This window comes from Zeugodacus cucurbitae, chromosome 2, assembly GCF_028554725.1.
Source record: "Zeugodacus cucurbitae isolate PBARC_wt_2022May chromosome 2, idZeuCucr1.2, whole genome shotgun sequence".
In the NCBI taxonomy this organism is placed as follows: domain Eukaryota; kingdom Metazoa; phylum Arthropoda; class Insecta; order Diptera; family Tephritidae; genus Zeugodacus; species Zeugodacus cucurbitae.
Window position 1 is genome coordinate 54,247,886 of NC_071667.1, and position 26,222 is coordinate 54,274,107.

The 26,222-nt window shown below is 35.0% G+C and overlaps 5 protein-coding genes across 7 annotated transcripts in view; 2 read left to right on the plus strand and 3 right to left on the minus strand.

Moving 5' to 3' along the window:
- Tmem86a_1 (lysoplasmalogenase-like protein TMEM86A) overlaps positions 1-4,910 on the plus strand; it is a 227,660-nt gene extending 222,750 nt beyond the window's left edge. For all 3 annotated transcript variants that reach the window (XM_054228919.1, XM_011186383.3, XM_011186384.3), the window contains 4 exons: positions 3,254-3,420; positions 3,487-3,677; positions 4,005-4,222; positions 4,297-4,910. In XM_054228919.1, the coding sequence (XP_054084894.1) occupies positions 3,254-3,420; positions 3,487-3,677; positions 4,005-4,222; positions 4,297-4,434 (714 nt within the window). In that variant the 3' untranslated portion in view covers positions 4,435-4,910. The remainder of the gene's footprint in view (positions 1-3,253; positions 3,421-3,486; positions 3,678-4,004; positions 4,223-4,296) is intronic.
- An 862-nt stretch (positions 4,911-5,772) lies between these two features.
- On the plus strand, positions 5,773-7,126 carry LOC105213503 (mitotic checkpoint protein BUB3). The gene is made up of 2 exons (XM_011186381.3): positions 5,773-6,077; positions 6,140-7,126. Exons 1-2 carry the CDS (start codon positions 5,886-5,888, stop codon positions 6,926-6,928), a joined length of 981 nt encoding a protein of 326 aa, XP_011184683.1. The 5' UTR covers positions 5,773-5,885; the 3' UTR covers positions 6,929-7,126.
- On the minus strand, positions 6,728-8,710 carry LOC105213504 (endonuclease III-like protein 1). Its single transcript, XM_011186382.3, has 4 exons — positions 8,554-8,710; positions 8,095-8,487; positions 7,860-8,030; positions 6,728-7,802 (listed from the first exon to the last, which is right to left on the minus strand). The coding sequence occupies exons 1-4, from the start codon at positions 8,635-8,637 to the stop codon at positions 7,341-7,343; spliced, it is 1,110 nt and encodes a 369-aa protein (XP_011184684.2). The 5' UTR covers positions 8,638-8,710; the 3' UTR covers positions 6,728-7,340.
- Cyp304a1_2 (probable cytochrome P450 304a1) lies at positions 8,558-12,881 on the minus strand. The gene is made up of 5 exons (XM_011186379.3): positions 12,638-12,881; positions 12,311-12,562; positions 9,416-10,284; positions 9,208-9,352; positions 8,558-9,142 (listed from the first exon to the last, which is right to left on the minus strand). The coding sequence occupies exons 1-5, from the start codon at positions 12,729-12,731 to the stop codon at positions 8,958-8,960; spliced, it is 1,545 nt and encodes a 514-aa protein (XP_011184681.2). The 5' UTR covers positions 12,732-12,881; the 3' UTR covers positions 8,558-8,957.
- A 5,346-nt stretch (positions 12,882-18,227) lies between these two features.
- Cyp304a1_0 (probable cytochrome P450 304a1) lies at positions 18,228-23,868 on the minus strand. The gene is made up of 5 exons (XM_011186378.3): positions 23,651-23,868; positions 23,279-23,530; positions 18,816-19,684; positions 18,616-18,760; positions 18,228-18,558 (listed from the first exon to the last, which is right to left on the minus strand). Exons 1-5 carry the CDS (start codon positions 23,742-23,744, stop codon positions 18,374-18,376), a joined length of 1,545 nt encoding a protein of 514 aa, XP_011184680.2. The 5' UTR covers positions 23,745-23,868; the 3' UTR covers positions 18,228-18,373.
- Between the last annotated feature and the right edge of the window lie 2,354 nt (positions 23,869-26,222).

Sequence of the window (26,222 nt, forward strand, 5' to 3'; positions counted from 1 at the left end):
GATATAATGTATGTTGGTGATGAAAATTAGTTTAATCGGCTCAGGAATTACCCTAGCCTATATACCATATATGATGATTTTCATGTTTCTATTGGACTTTATACCGAACATATGGGTCAAATTGTGTATTATCTTAATAAAAATATAGCAATAAATTGCGAGAGTATAAAATGTTCGGTTGCACCCGAACTTAGCCTTTCCTTACTTGTTGAGATGCTTATTGTTACGGCCAGCTTCAATCCGTGGTCTGTCAATAGCAGATTTTATCGCGATATCCTCCGTGCTAACTGTTTTCTGGGCACCTAAGGTGGTAAAAACCCCACGTTGGATCACGCGTAAACTCGTTAAACCAATATTTCACGGTAATCAGCTTAGCGAGTGGCGTATCGAACAAGCCTCTGGCTTATAGAGAAAAAATGACAGTAGTCATATTACATTAAAGAGATATCCTCATTGGTTTTCACAGATCAAATAAATAAGTTTCTTATTCCATTCTCTTGTACTACTCTAGACAAGAGTACAGAGCTCAAACAAAGCACGCTTAGAAGAGGTGAATTGAAGGCGACTTGCGTGTATATACCTCATATCTATGTACTTTGAAACGTTTTTCAATTTGTTTATTAGTGTCTGAACTTCTCTAACATCCACATTTACACGCTTCGGCGATCGGGGGCTATTATGCGTTGCCGCTGTCATAGACCAATTCACTGCACACAAATTGTTCTCGGTTCGTTCGAGTAATTTGTATTTTGTTTGACAATTGCACTAACAATTGACACAATTACTTTGCATTTATACGAATATGCATTCATGATAATTTATCAGCGAAATGTGTGACAGGTGAGTGCGCGCGCGCTTCTCTTTCCCCCCTTCCAATTCGTCAGTTTGATTTGCATTCGTTGCGCACTGGCCTGCCATTAAGTCGTTGGCAACGTTTTTGTGTTTCTTTTAGCTTCAAGCTAAGCGCGTCCATGACAGTGGATAAATTGTCGAGTTAAATTGTTTGTACATATATTTACAAATATACATACATACATACGTATATACGCACGTTTATATATAATACTTCGTACTTTGGCACGTTTAACTGAGGAAACATGGTGTTAAAATAATAATAACGGTTATAGCATTTTTTTTGAAAAATAATTAAAACTGTGATTTTTTAGCTCATAAAATATTTAATATTTAATGCAGTACATTTCCTTGCTTCGTCGTAGTTGCTAATCCATACCTACATATATGTAATAGCAATCGATTTGGTTATTCTAATCTAGCAACGCGTGTGGTTCTGGCAGTTAAAACTCGTGGATCTCTTATCAAACTATAAATCAGCTTCATTTATAGATGCTAATATGCAATGTACTTTGCCACTTAGTTTTATTAACCACATTAAAACAATATTTTTTTATAACTCTTAACATTTGGTGAACGAATGAAGTTTTTATTGGGTATATGTATATAACTATATCATAAACAATGGAGTGACAAAACAAAAAACAAGATACTTCGATTCTTTCATCTTACGAGTGATAGCCTTTTAAACTGGATGTTTAATACTTTAAAGGTAAAAAGAAAAATATTTAGAATGTCTAGTGAAAGAAAAATAGCCAAAAATGTGTACGGGTTTATGTAGATTAACGCTAACTGACACACGTTGACTTTCGATTGTTGCGACATAAGAACTTCAGAAAATAATTCTCAGGTCCGTGTAACTTCCAATCCTCAGACCTCAAGGAAATGTTCACTGTTTCACGATAAAGTGGTAATCATAGAGACTCAAACGAACTGCATATCTTTAACTATAGAAAGCGTAGCGAAAAGCTGAAGAATCACTATAATCGGACTCGATGTACGTTAAAGTAGTGGTACTCAATTTATCGCTAACCATTCTTAAAATACCTGAAATGTGGAAAATCGGAAGAGTGGTTCCACTACTGAAACCTGGAAAACCCGCCAACCAAGAGGAGTCTTATCGCCCGATCTCGAACTTTCCCATCCCCAGTAGTGAAGACACTTAAAGCCTTGCTACTCCCGACACTCACGTACCACCTGAACCTAGGGGAACATCAACATGGTTTTCGTAAAGTGCACAGCACCACCACTTCACTTAGCGTCATAAAAGCTCAGATAGTTCATGGTCTTAATCAAAAACCACCCTGTAAGAAAACCGTCCTAGCAGCGTTTGACACGGTCATCTTAACAGCAGTACTAGCGAACTAGCCATTGAACGAACAACACTTTCTCCGGGGCTGAAGAGTTGGATCATGAACTACCTGAGCGGTCGGCAATCATCCAATAATACGGATCGAGGTATTATAAAACATCTAAACTCAGGAAAATTAAACAGGGGGCTCTACAGTGCGGGGTCCTCCCCCCGTTACCGTTTAATTTCTTTCTCCAAACTGCCTCAACCACCAGAGTTAATTTCAGTTACCTCCTACGATGATATTGATGACATGCTTGGAGGAAAGGACGTTGCTGGCCACTTACAAGGCTTTCGGCCGGCCGGTCGTTAATTACGCAGCACCGGTATGGTCGCCAGGATGCAGCGCCACGCAGCAGAGGAAGATACAGAAGTGTCAGAACACCGCACTCCGGACAGCCACAGGATGCCTCTTGATGTCACCCGAAGCACATTTGCATAATGACGCCACTAAACTGCCTATTAAGGAGCATAATGAACTGCTTACAAAGCAATTTCTACTAGGGTGCTTTCGAAGAAAGTACGTCATTCCTACAATACGTCGACAATCTTGAACAATACACCGACCAGACTACAGACGCAGACAGTTTCAGAGAAGCTATAAACGACATTCACAGTGGAGCTATTAACACCTTCCTTGCCTCCCTTCCAGTTAATGGCGTCCTTGGAACCAAACCACCACGTTTAGCAGACGAAGACCTCGAAACCAGAGTGACCCTTGCGCAACTTCGTTCTGGATTTTGTAGCAGGTTAAACTCCTACTTATCCAAACTGAACCCCGACATACAAAATACATGTACTGCATGCAACGAGTCCTCGCATTTTACTAATCACCTCTTTACATACCCAACGAACCCAACTCATCTAACACCCCTTCCCCTTTGATCAGATCCCATCGAAACAGTATGTTTCCTGGGCCTCCCGTTAGATCTACCACCTCATGATGGTACATGAACATTAAATAGAAATTTGTTTAAAAATCTGATTTTCTTTTCAACTCACCTTTTAGATTAGGTAATGCTTATCACTAAAATTTTCTTCTATTTTCAGCTAAGAACACAAGTATTGAAATTGATGCCATTCTTCAATGCAGTTTTTGTTTACTTTGCCTTCGTACAAGATCCACACGGTGAACTCTGGACGACAGTTCTAAAATGTCTACCGATTGTGATGTTACTTGTGTATGTTGTGGCCAAAGGCTTCGCCCTAACACCTGCGTGAGTTGATTCGATGTAGTGCTAATACAAAAATCCTCATTTATACTTTCCTCTATAAATTTGTAGTTACAGATACTCCCAGCGCATACTGCTCGGCTTAGTTTGCTCATGCGCTGGTGATGCGTTGCTCAATATTAATCTCTTCCTCGAAGGCATGGGCGCATTTGCTATCGGTCATATCTGGTACATATCAGCGTTTGGTTGGAGACCCTTGAAACTGCCAATCGGCGTGGCTTTGTACATTTGCGGTGCTGTGGGTAAGTTAGGAAGAGTATTAATTGAAAAACTCAAGAGTATGACTCTTCAAGCTCTTCGGCAAAAGTTGGCAATACCGAAAGGCAAATTCGTCGGGGTATCTAGCATGGTTATTTGGAAAAATATTTGTGGAACCGAAGACGACTTTTCTTGTAGTTTCTCTGAGATAAACTTTAGTTTGCCCAGTAATTAAAGGAATATTGTAGGGAACTAAATTTTGTAATTTATCTCAAAATGGTATAACTGTTCCTCGGATTATAAAAATATTAAAAAAAAAATAACTTTTTAGATATTCACACTAAATAGTAAATCCTTTCTATATATTTCAGCAATATCCTTGGCTTTCAACCGTCTAGATGGCGTACTCGCTATTGGGGTTCCTATTTATACTGCTCTCTTGTCGACCACTTGTTGGCGGGCCATTGCACGCGCTCTCCAACACTCCAGCTTCTTAAATACGTTCTGTGCTGTGGGCACAGTACTGTTTCTCCTATCTGATTCAGTGATCGGCATTAATATGTTCTTGGTACCGGTTCCGTATTCAAGAGTAAGTACACATTTACTATATTTATTTTTACATTATTTGTTCAAAATACTTACAACGCTTCACTCTTTCCACAGATAATCATTATGTCCACTTATTACACTGCTCAATTCGCCATCGCATTCAGCACTGCCAACGACAGTCCAGAGCTTAGGAAGCTTATGGTGAATTGCGAACCGGCGCCTAAAGGTCATCGCGTCAAAACAAAAGACTGATCAGTTACTGAGCAATTTACGCTCCATTAAATGCGTGTAGCTCAAGTTGCGAAGCAATACAATTGTCATAAACAAAACTGCGTTGCCTACGCCGAACAATCACCACCAACAAAACCAAAAAACAAGGAATATGAAATAACTAAAATGCCCTAAAAACTTCCATTGTACCTTTACTGTCTGGACATTTCGTGCGGAAAACGAGTTACTTTAGCATCTACTACAAATACATACCAAGCATTTTGGAAATATAATGGATACATGCATTATCCGAGAAATATTTGTACATAGCATGTTACATATAGTATACACATACATATTATATATATACATATTTACTTATTTAATCTTGTTAGTCTAGGTATTATAAATTATAAATGTGTCAATTTATTTATAAAATGTAGTTGTTTAAATTAACGGTAGTTTTTAGATTTTGGTGTTGTTTTTTTCCAAGAAATAAATGAACTTCTAATTGTAAATAGTAAATGTTATTTATTTGTAGGTATGTCCTAGAAATCATACAGAACTGACCAGGAAAATGTAACTGCCTCAACAAAGTAAGTACCTATACTAATATACTTGGTTATGAAATTTTTTTCTCATTTCTCTTACTTTTCATAAAACCAAAATCCCTCTTCTAGTTGGCCTTTCCAATGAAAAGTGAATTTGCTATCAGAACCCATCCAACAAGCCATAAAGATCATACAGTTGTTTTTTAATGTTTAAGAAGAATAGATACTTTGTTGCTCGATTACTTTTAGTACTGCGAGTTCGGATAGTACTTCCTTTTACATCGTTCATGTAAATTATGCAGCATGTTCAAGTTGTTGGTTGCAGTTTAACAACCTGTCCGTCGAGAGTGGAATATGACCACTTCTCCTTTCTTCTTTCTTGACACTATGTTCTTAATATCTGCTAAGAGTCGCCGTTGTTCGCACACATCGGTATTTCAGGTCTCATTCCTATTATATACGAGCCTTTCCGCCGCAATAATAATATTATCAAAAATTTTTAAATTTGAAAAACCCTTTCTTCTAACCTTTAACACATCCTTTACAATTTCTACAACAGAGTGCATCATATGACCGATTATCTGACGAAAACTACGACACCTATACAAGTGCTAACATTTTACTATAAAGCTAACCACAACACCTGAAAGCACTTTATATTCCTTAATTAATTTGCAATTTAAATAAAGATTTTATATAAAATAATTCTATTTATTTTATTGAGTTTCCAATATTTTTTATAAAATTCACTTCAGCATTGTGGCATCATTGAAAAATTTTAGCGCACTGCAACCCTGTTATCATAGTTTCAAAAACAACTGTTTGCTGCTTATTGTGAATGGTGGTCAGTAGAAAAAGAAGTGTGCTGAAATTTAGACGCCGGCTGATATAATTTTACATTTTCATTTAAATTACTTTCATTAATAAACTGCAAATAAGGACATGCGTCCCACAGAAGTAAAGCTAAACAATCCGCCCGAGGATGCTATATCGGCAGTAAAATTTGGTCCAAAGACGAATCAATATCTGATTGCATCTGCTTGGGATGGTACGGTCCGCTTCTACGATGTCGTCAATAATGCCATGCGACAGAAGTTTGTCGAGGACATGCCTGTTATGGATGTTGCATTCATGGTAAATAAGACTCGTGTAAATATAATACGCAAATAAATATTATTGATATGCTTCGATTTTAGGACATTGTGCATGTGGTAAGTGGCTCGCTGGATAAACAATTGCGTTTGTATGATGTCAATACGCATACGGAAAACATTGTTGGTTCGCATGATGACGCTGTAAATTGTGTCGAATATGCTGAATCTGTAAATGGTATACTAACCGGCAGTTGGGATAAAACCATCAAATTGTGGGATATGCGGGAAAAACGTTGTGTTGGCACATACGAACAAAGCAACGGCAAAGTGTATTCAATGTCGGTGAATGATGAGAAAATTGTTGTTGCCACATCCGATCGCAAAGTGCTAATTTGGGATCTGCGCAAAATGGAAGAATATATGATGAAACGCGAATCATCGCTGAAATATCAAACGCGTTGCATTCGTCTGTTTCCAAATAAAGAAGGTTACGTGATGTCTTCGATTGAAGGGCGCGTTGCCGTAGAATATTTAGATCCTGATCCAGAAGTACAAAAGCGAAAATTCGCTTTCAAATGTCATCGCAACAAAGAGGACAGTATTGAACATATTTATCCAGTAAATGCAATTAGTTTCCATAACGTATATAATACATTTGCGACGGGCGGTTCAGACAGTTTAGTAAACATATGGGATGGTTTTAACAAAAAACGACTTTGCCAATTCCATCAATATGACACTTCAATCTCATCACTCAACTTCAGTCATGACGGTAGCACACTAGCTATTGCCTGTTCATATATGGATGAGTTTGAGGAACCACCTGCCAATGTGCCAAATCCTGTTATTTATGTGCGTTATGTAACTGATCAAGAAACTAAACAGAAATAAATTTTAATTGGAACATGTCTAGTAGTAAGGTGATGGCAGTGGACGTTATATGATAATTTTACGAAATTTGTTTGGCATTTACAAAAATATATGCTCCATAATGCTACTATTTATAAACACAAGTAAACATTTTATTTGAAATTTTATTGGTTTGGCCTTGTTAACGTCTACTAAAATATAAAAAACATGTTAATATTATTTTGATCGTTTACTTTTTTTTTGTTGAAAATTTAAATTTATATTCATCTGACACGCACATGTACTTGGAAAAAACGATCATAACAACAACAAATGATAAATGATTCAATAATACTTTAACTAAGGGTAAGTTTTACATACCACAAATCATTTTAAAAATCATAGGCTTAGTTTATATTCTATGGCGATTTTTACTTCAATAAATCACTGTTAATTAAACATTCTCCAACTTTGATATTTTAGCGGCAATATTTAAGGGTTCTGCTTTCATTTTTGTCTTATTTATGCTTTTATATACTGATGCTGGACAAATGTCACGATTTAAGCATTCCGAACAATGCGGCCGCACAGCTTTACAAACGGTTTGACCAAAACCGACTAGCAAATGATTAACGTCTTGCCACATTTCTCGAGGAAGCCATGCTTCAAGTCCGACACGGGTTTGTTCAGGTTCTTTAGTCGGTTTTGGTAACCACTTAAGGCGATTAGCAATACGATGTACATGTACATCTACTCCAATACCGGTTACTTCATTCCATGCCGTTGCCATGCATATATGTGCCATCTTTGGTCCAACACCGGGCAAAGCTTGGAGCTCTTTAATAGTACCAGGAATGTCGCTGTCGTATTTGTGTACAAGCACTTTTGACGCTAATTGCAAATATTTAGCTTTATTCTTCAATGAAAAATGGGTCAATATGCGATAAACTAAAAATAATTAAATATTTTTTACTTTATAGAATGAAACTGGTTTCAATAAGTTCTCAAGCTCTGCGCTGTCTATGTCTATAATGGCTTGCGGCGTTAAACTAGTACTTCGTAGGCGCTGCATTGCTTCATATGTTATTTCATCTTTCGTTTGACTCGACAGCATAAGCGCAACAAGTTTATGAAACCGTTGGGTCTGTTAAAATATATTTCAAAATTTAAATGAATTGATGTTAATAACTTTACAGTTATTTATTTACCTTTTCATCCGCTTCATTATCAGCGCATTTGTGACATCCCATTGTGTCTACTGGCGCTTCAACATCAGTACGCATTGATCTAATATTCTCCAAAATTAGACGCCAATTTTGTGGCTCCCATTTTACTTGGTTTTCCATATTAATATTAGCTTTGGTCAAATGCAATAGGTCTTCTTTACTCTCAACGACATTTTCCTTAATTTTATGTTCTTTAACTTGTATATTCTTAGTTATAGAATTTAATTTAATGGGTTTATTGATCGCTGCAATGGATGTTGATGGCTCCGATTTTACTGGAATTTCCAATCGTTTTGGTGGATTCTTGTTAGTCTTCCGTTGATGTCGGGTTTGAACCGGTGAGAAAAATTGTGATTTTTCGGCATCTTCAATGTCCTATGCCCCACGAATAGTCCGTTATTAACAAAATGTCTAGGCTAAATTTACCAAACCGATACTCACTTGAACACTAACCGCTTGAACAACTCGCACTTTTTCAGATAATTTCTTTGCCAATGCTTTCGTTGTTAAATTTTTCTTACTCATTGTAGAAAATGTTCAATTGTTTAAGAATATCAAAACTATCAAAAACTTTTCGCGGTAAATTAGCGTTTCTCTTGGCGATTGCTTTGTAAGTCTTCTTCTTATTTTTATCAAGTACATTCACAATATTGTGAACCAATTTGCAATGGAATTACAATCGTCGTCACCTCTGTCGTTGTTGTTGCTGTCGAATTTGCACATAATTCATTGTCAGACAAATGAAAATTGATTATCTTTTCTTTTTATTATCTTTTTATTTTATAATCATTATTAATATTTTACAATGAAGAACTAAATGTACATAGTGAACAAATTTAAATCAATCAGTTTCTTTCTTCCAATTGTAACCAGAAATCGTATGGGGTAATGATTAAACCGTTATTATTTTTCGACAAATCTGGCAACGAATCGCCTGGACCTAAAATAAAATTGAAATTTTGACAAAGTGATGCGGTCAAAAGAAACAGCATATTTCTCGCAAAGGTTTCTCCCGCGCATAGCCGTTTTCCTATAAAGAGTTGAATAGTTATATTTCTATTTAATTATATAAAAATAACAGTTGCGTATCTTTACCTGCGCCGAAAGGAAGTGACACATCCTGCTTCAACGACAGTTTTCCGTTTTCATCAAGAAAGCGTTCCGGTCTAAATACTTGTGGATCACCCCAGGTGCGTTCATCAGCATGAAATGCATACAAACTGGGCACGACAATTGTATCCTAAAAGGAAATTATGTGAGATATACTAAATAACTTATTAAATGAAGAAAATGCGCAAATTACTTTCGGTATATTATAGCCCATAAGTTCCGTATCTACCAATGCTTTGTGTGGTACATCCGATGGCACCAAAGTCTCAATTCTCAAACCCTCACGAACAGCAGCTTCAGTAAAGTGTAAGTTCTTTCTATCTTCAAGCGTAGGCAATCGTCCTCTACCTACAACCTCATCTATTTCCGCTTGTATACGTTTCATCACTTCCGGGTTAAGAAGAAGATATTGTATCAAAAATGTAGCCTGTACGCCAAGCGCTGTAAACGCAGGAAAAGCAAAATCTACTAAACCCATTATGAATTGTGTGCGATAATAACTATCCGTGTGATCTTCCGCATGCTCCTCCTTCATTTGCTTAATATATAAATCGAGAAAATTACGCTCACTACACTCGTCATATGTGGCAATATGTTGATCCACAATTTTTTCGAAATACTCAAACAGGAACTTATTCGACTCTGACAAAACATTATAAGCGCTCCATTTAGGAAATACATGGCGTATCCATGGCATTACAGATAGCAATTTGCCATAATCATCACCGTTACGCTGAAATTGCATACCCATTTTAATCAATTGCAATACCTCGGCTTGATCGGAACGTGGTCGGCGCTCATTCATCATAATATGAAAGAAGGAGTTGTATGTAAACGGACTAAGCACATTTGGCACACAAACTCTGTAACCACCGGGTTTAGATAATTCTTGTTCATGCGCATAGCGGGGACCATTTCGTATAAGATCTAACAGATCGGTTATCTCTTCTTGTATGACTAATTCGAGTTCAGCGAAGCGACGACCAAAACCAAAATCGCGAAGATAGCGTAAAATGAAGCGCCGCTGCTCCTTCCATACAGGACCCTCACGGAAGAAAACACCTGAAAATTGAGGATATTCAGTGAAATGAAAATTGGGTAAGTGCATTTTTACTCTTAATAATTGCAATTAAAATTGATCCAATAAGGATTTTTTTTTGTTTTTTCTGCTATGTAACACATTCCCAACAGTTATATACATACATATGTATGTAATACATATAAACACATAAACCAATTGTTGTAATTTCCGATTGTTTTAGTGGATTATTTATGTATATGCGCAATGGATCTATTAATTTTATTTTTTTATACAAATTCACTTAGTTATAAATATAAACATTTAATTCGTTTCATTGTTGATATTTTCTTGCCTTCATCTTATCTTCGTTTGTCATAATTAATCATTCCATTGACATTATTTCTCAGCAGAGATGTACTTTAGACTTTTATATGCATAGTATAAACTCTCATAGCTTACAGAACAGTAAGGCTTCCTATAAGACTTTCGATAAAATTAAATTTTATAGTTAGATTCCTAGCTCTATAATAATTTCAGTTATTATTTTGGGATAGTTTAAAAGTAAAAATAACAAGTAAGGAAGGGTTAAGTTCGGGTGTAACCGAACATTTTATACTCTCGCAAGTTATTTATTTAACTTTATTTATATTATATGGTACACAATTTGACCCACATATTCGTCATATATATTATATAAAGCCCATTGAAAGTTGGAAACCCTAATATTAGGTTAGAAGCACCGAGGTCCTCATGTTCGATATATGGGGCCTTGAAAACCTATGGTCTGATTCTGGCGATTTTTAGAATGGGGCTGCCACACTATAAACGTTGTATTTGTGCAAAGTTCTGCACCGATATCTTTACTAGTGCTTACTTTATATAAATAAGTGGGCGACGCCACGACCATTTTCCATTTTGTAAAAAAATTTGAGTGCAGCTTCCATCTGCCATTTCTTATGTGAAATTTAGTGTTTCTGACGTTTTTCGTTAGTGAGTTAACCCACATTTAGTAATTTTCAACCTAACCTTTGTATGGGAGGTGGGCGTGGTTATTATCCGATTTCTTTCATTTTTGGACTGTATTAAGAAGTGGCTAAAAAAATGACTGCAGAAAGTTTGGTTTATATAGCTCTATTGGTTTCCGAGATATGTACAAAATTACAAACTATTTGGGGGCCGGGCACGCCCACCTCCCCCAAAAAATTACATCCAAATATGCCTCTTCATACCAAATTTTATTTCCATAGCTTTATTTATGGCTTAGTTATGGCACTTTATGTGTTTTCGGTTTTCGCCATTTTGTGGGCGTGGCAGTGGTCCGATTTTGCTCATTTTCGAAAGCAACCTTCCTATGGTGCCAAGGAATAAGTGTGCCAAGTTTCATCAAGATATCTTAATTTTTACTCAAGTTACAGCTTGCACAGACGGACGGACGGACGGACAGACAGACATTCGGATTTGAACTCCACTCTTTACCCTGATCACTTTGGTATATATAACCCTATATCTAGCTCGTTTAGTTTTGGGTGTTACAAACAACCGTAATGTGAACAAAACGAGTTGCGAGCAACTTTGTTGCGAGAGCATAAAAATATTTGTGTGGAAATTATAATATAGAAAAAAATAAGTGTCTCAAAAATTGCGAAAAAATGTTTGTATAAGTTTAAAATAAATTGTTTAATGAAAAATAAAATTAACATTAATTTTTAGAAATAAATAAAAAAAATATAAATACGTTTTGGAACCTTTGACTTAGAAAGCTTTATTTAGAAATGAAAAAATAATTTTAGTAAAAATTTGTAAAAAAAAAATTATTAAAAGTATAAATAAGTTTTTTAATAAGAAAAAAACAATCACAATAAATAAAAAAAAAATAAAGAAATAAAAGAAAAATGTTCAATGATCGTATATATAAAGTGTTAAAGTTACCGGGCATCCACTGTACTTGGTAATCTACGCGACTTACTAGAATTTTAATCTTTTCACTTTGTTTACGAAGTAATATTAAATTTGTAATAATTTTTGCATATTCTTTGGTGCACTATATTTCATATGTATCCTACTAACCCAATAATTCATCCTCGGGCGCACGCATTGCTGCTAAAAATATTTCTGGACGTCCATCAAATTCTCGCCTATTCAAAACCTCTCTTACGCCATCATAATTATGCACCGCCACCACAGGAAAGGAACCAACGTGAAAGCCCACAATATCAGACTTGTACCATTTGGTGAATCTCAAAACACCTTTGTGCAAGTATTTCTTATTAGCCAACATCATAAATAGATAACTGCCAAAGAACGGTATGCGCGGAGGACCTTAAAGGGTATCAGCATCACAAATAAATTCACATTATTAACGTAAAAATTTCTAATAATACAAAAAAAACCAACCCGGCGGAAATCCTTCTGGCCGTCCAACAGCATATCGGTAGGATAAATAAAGAAAAAACACCGCACAAATGCATAAAAGTATTTCGGTTAACATTTTTTCGCGTTTCCTAGAATATTTACTTGTCGAATCAAACCACTGAATGTTGAAAATCAACTGAATTGTGGCACTTGCAGGCACTTTGTTTTTGTGCGCCAAACACTTCCAGTGTCGTCGGACTGCGAGCAGTTTAATCTGATCGTGATGCAATCCTACTCATTCCTGCAGAGTTCACATTCATTTACTGATAGGGTTCCATATATGATACACACGCTGTGCGTTTATTTTGCATTTATTGAGATGACACGTGTTGGTCTCTTGGCAATTAATCAGCCATGAGAAGTAAGAAGCGCATTTGCTTTTATTTTTGTGGTGCTTGACCTCTGCCATAGATACTTTTAAATAAAATATTAAATATTTTATTGAAAGAATACATAATAACAGTAATAACATAATCATTGTCGTTCAAAGAGTTGTTGGGGAATGCTCAGTTGGGAGACTACTTTAATATAAAAATTGACTTGAATTAATTCGGGTAGCATTTATTAAACAAATTGAAACAAAATCGTTTATTGTTGTTGTTGCCACCTCAAACATTCCCCACATATTGTAGAATATTGCCGAGCTGATTGTCCCTTGGTCGGATATAAATCCACCTAAATTCTGGTTACGTAGCAGCAACTTCCAAAGGGAGTTTGCGACAATCACAGCAACATAACCTCAAATTATAAGGCCTAACTTAACCTAATATGTTTTAAAAATGTTTTTTAATCTTTAATCGTGCAGTTATAACGGTACTTGTATTAATATTTCTCTTATTTAAAATGCTTAATTTTATTGGGGTCTTCATACGTACGTATGTATATCCTTCAAAGTCATTTATTTTGAAAACAAGTTATGCCATTTATTATTAAATTATATTAACTGAGCTACATTGTAATAACTAAAAATTAAATATAATTGAACTGCCCAAAAGATATTATACGAAATAATAATTTTTTTTACAACCTGCCCTGCAGGAAATTCGCCGATAAACACTATTTGAAATTTTGAAAAATAAATTAATAATAAAAATAAATAAATAAACGCTAATATAAGAACACTAACACAATTTTAACCCAGCAATATATTTAGTTCTCTGCAATTTGTTCCTCTTTCCGTCAAATGGAATTTTGCTAAATACTATTGAAGGATTGGAAGCTAAATCACTGAAAGAACTCAAGTCTATATAAAGTGATTTGAACGGCATAATTGCATTAAATCTAAGGGGAATCTCATAAGTTAATAATAAAAAATATGTAAAATTATGATGCCATTATGTATGGAACTCGATTTCTCTTGCAAGGCCACCACGGGCACGCTTGCAGAAGTCCAGACGCTGAACCCAATTTTCGACGTTTTTCAAGTATAAATCGGTCGATACTGATGCAATTTCTCGTTCAATCTTCGTACTAAGTTTATCAAATGTCGCTGGCTTGTTGGCATAGACCATAGACTTGACGTAGCCCCAGAGGAAATATTCTAACAGCGTTAAATCGCACGACCGAGGCGGAAAATTAACTGAACCATTTCGTGAGATAACCTTCACATTCGCCAAAATTTGTTTTCAATAAATCGATTGTGACATTCGTTGTGGGGCTTGTGGCGCCATCCTGTTGGAATCATATATTGTCCAAGTCCACATCATCCAATTCGGCCAAAAATATTCGGTTATCATTGAGCGGTAGCGATTCCTATTCACAGTAAGGTATCGGCTTTGATCATCACGGAAGAAGTACCGCCCAATGCTGACTCATGATGCCTGACCAATAATGCATATTTTGCTTATTGACGAAGCTTTTCAACCAGAAATAAGCCTCATCGCTAAAGATGATTTTTCGATGAAAATCCGGATCATTTTCAAGTTGTTGCTCAGCCCAATTCACGAACATATGACGATTCTGGTGGTCAAGCGGCTACAGTTCTTGCGTAAATTTGATCATGTAAGAATGTAGGCCAAGATCTTTTCGCAAAATTCGATCTTTTCAAAAAAAAAAAAAGACGCGTGAGAGACTGATTTGAGTCTTCCTCAATTGATGCGCTGATCCTTTGTCGATTTAAATTTTTCCCCAGGTGCTCAATTTTTGATCTGACAGGACGATTACGACGACCATAAATTGGACGTAGCGCTCTTAAAGTAGACTTCCAAGATGAAATGGCAAACCTTACTGAAGATAAATGTCAAAAGAGTGGGAAAAAATATGGCGTCGTTTGCTGTCCCTATCGGTCTACTTTTATAGGGTCCTATTGTCCTAAGCATCAGATGTGCGAGTTTTTTTTAATTTTTTTTTATACTCTCGCAACCTGTTGCACAGAGTATAATAGTTTTGTTCACATAACGGTTGTTTGTGTCACCAAGAAATATAAGAGTTATATATGGGGTTATATATACATAAATGATCTGTCCGTCCGTCTGTCCGATTTTGCCAAGGAAAATGGGCAAAATCGGTCCACTGCCACGCCCACAAAATGGTGGAAACCGAAAACCTATTCAGTGTCATAACTAAGCCATAAATAAAGTTATGAAAATGAAATTTGGAACATAGGATCCCATTAGGGAGGGGCACATTTGGATGTAGGTAACCAAATAGGTTTTTTGTATATAACTCGCAAACCAATAAAGCTATATAAACCAAACTTTCTCCAGTCGTTTATTTTAGCCATTTCCTTATACAGTCCAAAAACGAAAGAAATCGGATAATAACCACGCCCACCTCACATACAAAGGTTAGGTTGAAAATTACTAAAAGTGGGTTAATTCACTAACGAAAAACGTCAGAAACATCAAATTTTGCATAAGAAATGGCAGAAGGAAGCTGCACTGAGATTTTTTTACAAAATGGAAAATGGGCGTGGCGTCGTCCACTTATGGGTCAAAAATCATATCTCAAGAACTACTCGATCGATTTCAATGAAATTCGGTATATAACACTTTCTTGACACCATGATGACACGGGTGGAATATGGACTAAATCGGTTTACAACCACGCCTTCTTCCTATATAACTCTATTTTGAATTTCATCGGATTCGTTCACTTTATAATGTATACATTAGGAACAAATGAAGATAACGGAATAAAACTCAAATACTGTATTTGAGCCGTGACATCACTTGTGGAAAAATTGACAAAATCGAACCATGACTTTTCAAGGCCCCTGATATCGAACATGAAGAACTCAGTGCCTACTCTGTACCTGAAATGATAAAAATTGGGTCATAACTTCCCCCAGATCCCATATACCTAATTATAGGTAATATTAAATTAAGTGAGCGTATAGTCTTCGATACATTGTATCTTGGTGGTGAAAACGAGTGAAATCAGTCCCATATACTATTTATGATGATTTTCGTTATTCTATTGAACTTTATACCGAATATATGGGTGGAATTGTGTTATCTCTATAAAATTACATCAAGAAATTGCGAGAGTATAAAATGTTCGGTTACACCCGAACTTAGCCCTTCCTTACTTGTTTTTACTTGTATTTATTTTTGTATTAATATCTTAATATCCACATATGAAAGATACCTTTATATTCACTTTTTGTTCACCAATTGAGCAAAAAAGTCTATTTATATTTTATTGAGTAATTATTTATAGCTTAACATTTTGAAATTTTCCTATAGGGGCCAAACAGTTGCCTGTAATCTTCCTCATATTAAAATATAAGAACGATATGTCATACATTTAAATGAGTTAACGAACGCCAAAAATTGGCAGCAACACAGCGCATTCACCCACTTTTTTATGAATTCAATTGCAGACAGATGAGTACATACAAATATATATAGAGTAGGTGTATACGTATGTATATGCATATATGTAGATATGTTTAGATGTGCCTCACAATATATTTTTGAAATATCATGCCCAAGATGATTATAAAACATACAATTAATTGTATTTTGAATATTCCTTAAATGCGCCATCAGTGCTGGTAATGACCCTCAGATAATCTGTCAGACTTCTAACAAGAAATAAAATAAAAATGTGAATCTGTAGATTAATTATCTAGTTAGTTATGAAATATTAGGTAGTGGCAAACAATTGCAGGTACATTGACACTGTTTATGGTTCAAATGAATATTATGTATGTATGTACGTAAATTTGATTAGCGCCACGTGAGCATTTCGTCTAATTATAATTATAACCAAAACTTTGACATAGTACATATGAAATTATAATGTACTATATATTCAAATATTTTATCAACTGTATTGTCTGTATTGTCCGATCTACAACCTACAATGTGTATCAATAATAAATTAACGTATATTTATAATATAATCAAGTAAGAGAGGGCTAACTTCGTGTGTAATGGGTTATTTTATACTCTCGCACTTTTTATTGTACTTTAATTAGGAAAACATAATTAAATCCATATTTCAGCAAAAGATCCACTAGAATAACGAAAATGAGGGTGATCCGTTTCGAGGTTCCCTAAGTTTTTAAAGAAAAAAAAGAAAATTTAAATTTCCTGAAAATTTTTATTATCATTCGAAAGAACAGTATTTCACATTAATTTTTTAAATATTATCTCTTTCAAATGTTGGCCGTGACTATGTATCAGATGGTCTATCCGTTGAGTAGTGTTTTCGATGACTTGTTCGAGCATTTCGACTGGTAACTGGAGAATGGCATGGTGTTTCCCTATAAGACTTGAATCGATGCGGGATTGTCCGCAGAGACTTTAGACTTTACATATCCCCACAGGAAAAAGTATAACGGTGTGATATTACACGATCTTGGTGACCAATCGACCGGCCCAAAACGTGAAAATTTCTGCTCACCGAAGTTTTATCTCAATCAATGCGATTGATGCGATGTGTGAAAAATGGAGTCGTCTGGTTAGAAACCTTCTTCAATTTTCAATTCAATTTTAGGCATCAATAGTCGGTTATCATGTCGCAATAACGGTTGACATTGACGTTTACGTTCTCAGCGGCATAATTTTTGAAGAAATATGAACCGATGATTCCACCGGCCCACAAACCACATCAAAACGTTGTTTTTTCTGGATAAAATGTCGAAAATTCTTAGAATAAATGCATATTATTAAAAGAAAATTAGTTCCTCTAAATTTCTTTGAAATATCTGAAAGATTTTGCAATATTTTCGTTCAAAAATTATCCATACGATATCAGGAGCCTTGACAATTTTTAGACGAGAAGCCACACCTCTAATGCTTATTAATTTAGTACACATTTTTATTCCGATATCTTCATTGATTCATGAAACGATTTTGCCCATTTTATAGCTTAATTTATGACTTAGTTATAGCACTTTATACTCTTTCTCTAGCATGATCTCCACTTCTAGTCTACACAAGCAAGCAAGATTGAGCTTGGAGCTTTTTAAACTAATGATACATTACATCTCTCCATTATTAGTGCTCAATTTTTAGCCACATTATTGTTAGCGAATGGACCTTGAAGAAATACAATTAACGAAAAATTAGAAATTAATTTTTTTCAATACTAAAAAACCAGGCTGTACTAAAAGTAGATTCCCTTTTGTAATTTGAATTTTCCTTTTTATAAGTATATATTTATTTGTATAAATAATACAGTAATAATATAAAACCCAACTTTCAGCCTTTTCTTTTCAAATTATTAAACATATTTACAAATGTAATTAACAATAACAAAAACAGCATTTCACTTTCTTTCCTCCACTTGCACCCAGAAGTCCAATGGTGTTGTAGACAGACCACTCAGATTTTTCGACATATCGGGCAATTTATCCCCAGGGGCCAATACAAAGTTGAAATTTTGACACAGCGCTGTTATCACTAAAAACATAATATTTCGAGCGAAAGTCTCGCCGGCACAGAGACGTTTACCTAAACCGAAAATTATGTTAATATTACGATAAACATTTTCATAGCAATTCTACTCACCCGCACCAAACGGCAGCGTAATATCTTTCTTCAAACACAATTTACCATTGTCGTCCAAAAAACGTTCAGGTCTAAAGTTTTGCGGGTCACCCCACACACGTGGATCCGAGTGAAAAGCGTAGAGACCAGGCACCACAATAGTATCCTAATATAAGTTTAGAGTTGAGTAACTTTATACAAGTTGGAAGTTAAACGCTTACCTTTGGTATCTTATAGCCCATAAGCTCAGTGTCCACCAAAGCTTTGTGCGGCAAATCGGATGGCACCAAAGTCTCAATGCGCATGCCTTCACGCAAAGTGGCCTCAGTGTAGTGTAAATTCTGGCGATCTTCCAATGTTGGCAAACGTCCACTGCCCACCACCGCATCAATTTCCGCTTGTACGCGCTTCAACACTTCCGGATAGTGCAAGAAATATTGTATCAGAAATCCCATTTGTGCGCCGGCTGCTGAGAATGAGGGGAACGAAAAATCGGCCAAACTCAGAATGAACTGTTCACGATGGTAGCAATCTGTATGCCCATTAGCGTGTTCCTGTTTCATTTGTTTAATATACAAGTCGATGAAATTACGTTCACTACACTCATCGTAGGTGCGTAAATGATAGTCGACGATTTTTTCAAAATAATTATAAATATAGGTATTCGACTCCATGAGTGCTTCATATGAGCTGGCCTTCGGAAAGATATGGCGTATCCATGGCATTATACTCAATATTTTGCCATAATCATCAGCTTTACGCTGAAATTGCATACCCATCTTCACCAATTTCAGTAGATCCGCTTGCTCAGCGCGTGGGGTGCGTTCATTTATGACAATGTGAAAAAATGAATTTGCCACGAAGGGACTAAGTATATTTGGTATACAAATGCGATGGCCTCCTACTTTGGAGAGCTCATGTTCGTGTGGATACCGTGGCCCTTTACGTATTAGATCCAGAAGATCATTGATCTCCTCTTGTATGACCGACTCCAATTCGGCGAAACGTCGACCAAAACCATAGTCGCGTAGAAAACGCAATATGAAGCGACGTTGTTCCTTCCAGACCGGTCCTTCACGGAAGAAAATACCTGTAAAGTGTGGTATATGAAAAAATGCTTATGTATTCCGAATAATAACATAACTTGATAGACTCCTAAATGTTACTTCTTTAAAATATCTCACTTTGTTTTAGTTTAAAATGTTATTTATTTCTTTGCCGATGAAAATATTTCATCCTTTCACCGAATGATAAGTAACTTCTACTACATAAACTCTATCAGTCGAAGTTGATAAAAATGTACATATACCCCAGCCAAAGAATTATATGTGCATTTGTTCTTTTGTTTATATTTCTTATTCACTGTTATTTTTTGGATTTCGGTAAATGTGGAATAAAAGGTTGATATGTTACCGTTACTATGCAACGAAAATTGTTTCATACTTTTCTCGTTCGTTGTACAGTTACATTAAAAAATGTGATTGTGAATTGGGTATTGCATAGTAAATATTTATATCTGCAAAATCAGTTTAGCGGATCTTTCTTACTGATAGTGTCGCAGCAAAAACTTTTTTTGCAAAATTTTGTTTTCAAAATTATTGTAGGTGCATTAACTTAATGAATTATTAAAAATTTGATTACATTTATTTAACTTTAAGCCTAAAATGCCTCGTGGTACAAGTTTATCAGTCGAGGAACAAGTAATAATCATAAGAATGCATAAAAGCGGTTCCAAAATGGCTCTAGACCAAAGCGACATCGGAATTGTATCTCAAAATTTCTTAAAAACCCCACTAATTATGGTATAGTGCGACGCAGCGGACGAAAAACAACATTGATGAGCGGTGCGAAAGGATGATTCGACGGCTAGTAGTTGCGAACTTGATAAGCAGCGATCAAATATGGACCTAGTTGAGACAGAAAATCACAATAAATATAATTTTTCCAATTATACATAAAAATCAGTTTCTGAAACGCACATCCATGGCACCTAAACTAACGCTAAAGAAAGACACAATAAAGCACTTTTGAGGTTTGCAAATAAATACCAATTCTGTGCCGATAAGTGATAGAATACAGTCTTTAGTGACGAAAAAAAATTAAATTTGGTCGGCCCAGGTCATTGCAAGAAACATTGGAGAGATTCGCACCAGGTATGACGGTCCTACTACAAGGGATGTTTTGGAAGCGGTACCTTGATTTCATGGGCTGCATTTTGCACCAATATTTACGTAACTATTCTACAGTCAGTAGTTAATTCTCTGATTAAGCGGCTTAATTTAGTTTTAAAATATAAGGACAATTCTACTGACTATTAAAATAAACATTTCTTTCAGTTAAACTCAAATGTATAAGCTTTACTGTTAAAATAGTAAAATGCACATATAAATATTTACCGTTAGAATAAACTTCAATTTTGTTTTATAGTTTAAAAAATATTTTGAAATTTGTTAATTTTTTGTTTTTTATATCGTATACATTAATAATAAGAAACCTGCATACCCAGAAATATTTTGCAATTTTTTAATCTTTAATTTTTTTTGCAAAAAGTTCATGCACATATAATTCTTTGTATGAGGTATATTGAGATGTATTAATAACACTGTGATAGTTTTTTTCAAAAAAAAAAAAGACAAGACCAAATTCAACGGTTTCCCCCTATTTCGGGTCCTACGAATCGAACTGCATCATTACTTTTTTGAGTTACAATGATGGTTTCATACAAAAATTTTTGTTGAAGTTTTTCATCAAAGTTGCCCATTGTAAGAGAAAGGCACATTTTTCTTCGGTCTCTAACTTTTTTAATGTTGACTTTTTTGGTAAACTTTCTTTGGCAAAGCTTCTCAGAATAAGTCCGTCTTTAAGTTCTTAGATGACTGTAAACCCCAAAATCAATGTTTTTTGTGTCCTTATAGCCAATATGTCGAAACAACTGAAATTTAATCCATTTTTTTAATGTTTTTTCCCTCTATCTCTATTCTCTGTAATCTATGCTTAAATTTTGACTCTTAGGCAAGCATTTAACGTTTCTTTCAAACGTTACTTGTTGTTATTTCTTATCAGTGCAGTGGTTAAAAGCTTGACTCGTTGCTTGCTGATTTGTGTTGGACATTGATAGATGAGTATTATTATTGAAAGAAACGTTAAATGCTTGTCTAAGAGTCAAAATTTAAGCATAGATTACAGAGAATAGAGATAGAGGGAAAAAACATTAAAAAAATGGATTAAATTTCAGTTTTTTCGACATATTGGCTATAAGGACACAAAAAACATTGATTTTGGGGTTTACAGTCATCTAAGAACTTAAAGACGGACTTATTCTGAGAAGCTTTGCCAAAGAAAGTTTACCAAAAAAGTCAACATTAAAAAAGTTAGAGACCGAAGAAAAATGTGCCTTTCTCTTACAATGGGCAACTTTGATGAAAAACTTCAACAAAAATTTTTGTATGAAACCATGATTGTAACTCAAAAAAGTAATGATGCAGTTCGATTCGTAGGACCCGAAATAGGGGGAAACCGTCGAATTTAGTCTTGTCTTTTTTTTTGACTATCACAGTGTAATAATTTTAATTTATCATATTTTAAATAGAAATCATTAATAGATTAATTTCATTTCATTTGAAGAATCCAATAAATGGAATAATTAGAAATGATAGATGGCGCTGAAGTCAAGATATTTCTAATACCATATTAACAATTTGATTTAAAGCTCATACTTAACCTACAAATTGTGTTCAAAATTAACGATATTTTTTTAATATTTATTCATTCGTCTACATTAATGTTGTCACCTATAAAATATTCCCCATTCGATATAATGCATTTCTTTCTTTCAATCGTTGAAACACTTCTCAAACTCGATTTTCGTATGCTTGTAAAACGACGGTCCTTTCATGTTCTTTATTTTTGGAAGTAGGAAAAGGTCACGCGAAGCCTTGTCTGGCGAATATAGAGGCTTTTGTTATTGTTTTTGTCTAATAATTCACGAACAAGCAACGAAGTGTGAGCGTCTAACCTTAGAGACTGCTCCAGACAAAGTAAGCAATGAATACAGCTGAACATTTTATCGTTCTTCAGGAGCATAAAATATAAAAAAATGACAATTCGACTCTTGGACAATTGAAAAAATTAAAAATCCCGTATTGAACACACCTCGTATATACATTCTGCCAAAATATACCTCGCAGGTTTCGAAAAAACCAAATTTTTATGATTTTACGCACCTTGTTAATAATTTGTTGTTAATTCCAAAAATAAATGAGCCCAGGACCAATATATAGTTTTTCACACTTGGCCACAAAGTCAAATAGGAATAGGAATATTGACCAATAAATTACCAACAAAATTGAATTTTCCTAGGATCTAATAGATTCTACAATATTGATATTAGCTGTTGAGATCACTGGCATAAATTAAATCAATAATAAAAGGACATCCATCGCAAGTAAAGGTGGTCTACTGAAAGTGTCATGAGAGAGGAGCAAGTAATAGCTTGAAAAACTCTTTGAAGATAGATTTTGTTCCTATAATCGTGATGTCTAATATCTTCTCCACAATTTAAATATGAACCTAACAAATTTCTGAAGTTATCCTTTCGATTAGGTGGAGTAAATTTTTATCAACACTAGACTTCGTTTTTAACATGAATATATCGATATAAAAAATGTATTAACGTTAAACTTACCCAAAATTTGTTTACTCGGCGAACGTATTTCACCCAGATACACCTGAGCGCGTCCATCAAACTCCTTTCTATTCAAAACTTCACGCACACCCTCTACATTATGCACCGCAACAACAGGAAATGGGCCAACATGAAAGCCCACAATATCTGATTTATACCATTTACTAAATTTCAGCACACCTTTATGTAAATATTTGGCATTCGCCAGCATCATGAATAAATAGCTGCCGAAGAACGGTATGCGTGGAGGTCCTGCATGTACACATATTTAAAAAAAAAATATATGATAATTTTGAAATTATTAATTTTAAATTTAAATTCAATTCCGGCAAAATAAAGCACAAAATCCCACACACACACGGGCATACTGACCCGGCGGAAATCCTTCAGGACGACCGACTGCATAACTATAGGATAAATATAGGCACACCACGGCACAAATGCACAATAGAATTTCAGTTAACATTTTCGAAATTTTTCTTAGAAACTAACACTTTGTGTGAGCGAAGTGTTGTGTGACAGCGCCGATAACCGACTGAACTGCAATTAACGGTGCGTCTGTGCTTTTGTTCGTCATATCAGCGCGAAATACACAAAGATTACATGCGAGTGTTATATGTAAAATTCAAATTATTCACATACATTTTACAAACAGATACTCGCATGCATATACATATAATTGAATCTAATCTGGCTTGTCACAAATAGCGCTAACTGTGTTTGCACTTCCACTTCTGATTGATGGCAAAACAATTTCATAGATTATCATTTAGTAAACGGAAATGTTTATTAATTATATTATTTCGATTATTGAAATGCAATTGAGTATGTTGGGCGTTGTTGTAATTAGTGGGATGCGATGCATTTTTATTGACCTAAGATTAAGAAGATTTTAAGAATTCATAATAATGTTTTGTTTTGGGAGAGAGAGAGATTATTAATGAAGTGGATCGCAATGTCATTAAATGAAAATATTTCTATTCGAATATCTGATTTAATTAAAATATGTACATAAATAACACGGGTCAACACAACATTTGAACATAACTTTAAAGCAGTAAATTTCCATTGTTTAGGTCTTAATTAGACGAAAAAAAATATATGCCATGACAAAGTTTGCTTTTTTTATTTAGGAAACCGTTTTAACGATATTTTTTAAAATATGTGATTTTAATTTTTAATTGAAAATGAAATCACTTAATGAAACATTTTAATTAAGTTTTACTATCAAAATAACATACAAAAATGTAAAAAGTAATTTAAAAGTGCACACTTTTACTTTTGTGTTCATTGGTACTATCTCTTAATAAACCCCAAATATAGTCTCCCATCATGTTTGCATTGTATTGGCCTTGATAACGTTGTTCGAAGCTCATAATGTCCTGGTGAAAACGTTCTCCTTGCTCTTCTGAATACGCTCCCATGTTGTTTTTGAATTTATCTAAATGAGCATGCAGCATATGTACTTTTAATGACATTCTGCAGCCCATGGACTCAAAATTTTTTAGCATTTTTTCAACTAGGTTTTCGTAGTTCATAGTTCGTATTTCAGACAGTTAACTAAATATATACCTAAATCAATGAATAAGTTTACTTCGTAAGAATGTTAAATTATATTATATATTTTTATAGTACTCGTACTTGTACGTACAAATGATAATTGCTACTGTTTAAAACAACACCTACTTGACACGTAAATTAATTATAATTAATGAATAACTGAAAACGCAATTTGATAATATATAATTATATTTCGCACATACTTATATGCATATTTTACTACCGCCCGTCAGGAAGTTCATTGAGTATTGTGTATTATTAAATAATTCAGAAGAAAGTGCCAATGCGCATTATGTTAATACGGTACATACACATTAGGAAATTAAAACATACAAAATTATCGATTCACAGAAATAGTTGACTACCGGACTTCGATCCATATAAATTAGATTGTGAAACCGTTTAGTCGGTTATAGCCGAATCGATGAGAGCGCGCCACTCCTCTCTTTCCTTCGCAGTTCGGCGCCAGTTGGAGATCCCAATTGTAACCAGGTCGCTCTCCACCTGGTCCCTCCAACGGAATGGAGGCCTTCCTCTTCATCGGCTTCCTCCGGCGGGTACTGCATCGAATACTTTCAGAGCTGGAGTGTTTTCGTCCATTCGGACAACATGACCTAGCCGGCGTAGCCGCTGTCTTTTTATGTTTACTCCTAGTATCTGATGTTGACATCGTCCAAGCTTCTGCACCATAAACAGGACGGGAATGATAAGCGACTTGTAGAGATTGATTTTGGTTCGTCGAGAGAGGACTTTACTTTTCACTCCAAAGTAGCACCTGTTGGCAAGTGTGATTATGGGCTGGATTTCGAGGCTGACATTTTTGGTTTTGTTATTAATTATTGTGCATTAGTATAAAGTCAACCGGAAGGCAGGTCATACACATAAATATATAATAAAAGTGCTGGGATAATTCTTGGACCGATTTCACGGTTTTACATTTTTAAGTATGCTTTGAAGAGTGGGGAATCGAACAAAAAACTGGTATACCGCTGACAGATTGGTATAACTGTAAGAGTCTCGTATAACTCTAAGAGACTGGTAGAACTTTAAGAGATTTATATAACTCTAAACTACTGGTACAACTCTAAGAGACTGGTATAACTCTAAACGACTGATATAACTGTAAGAGACTGGTAGAACTCCACGAGACTGGTATAACTGTAAGAGACTGGTATAACTCTAAACGACTGGTATAACTGTAAGAGACTGGTATAACTGTAAGGGACTGGTATAACTCTAATAGATGGCTATAGTTACGTGAATAAATAATTACCGAGAAATTTTCAAACAACCATAGCCAATATCTTTCAAAAGAACAACAACAAGCAGTTGTTTGTGCTATCAGTGTCCTTAAAGCCATTCCTCGAGTTTTAGCTGAGCGTTC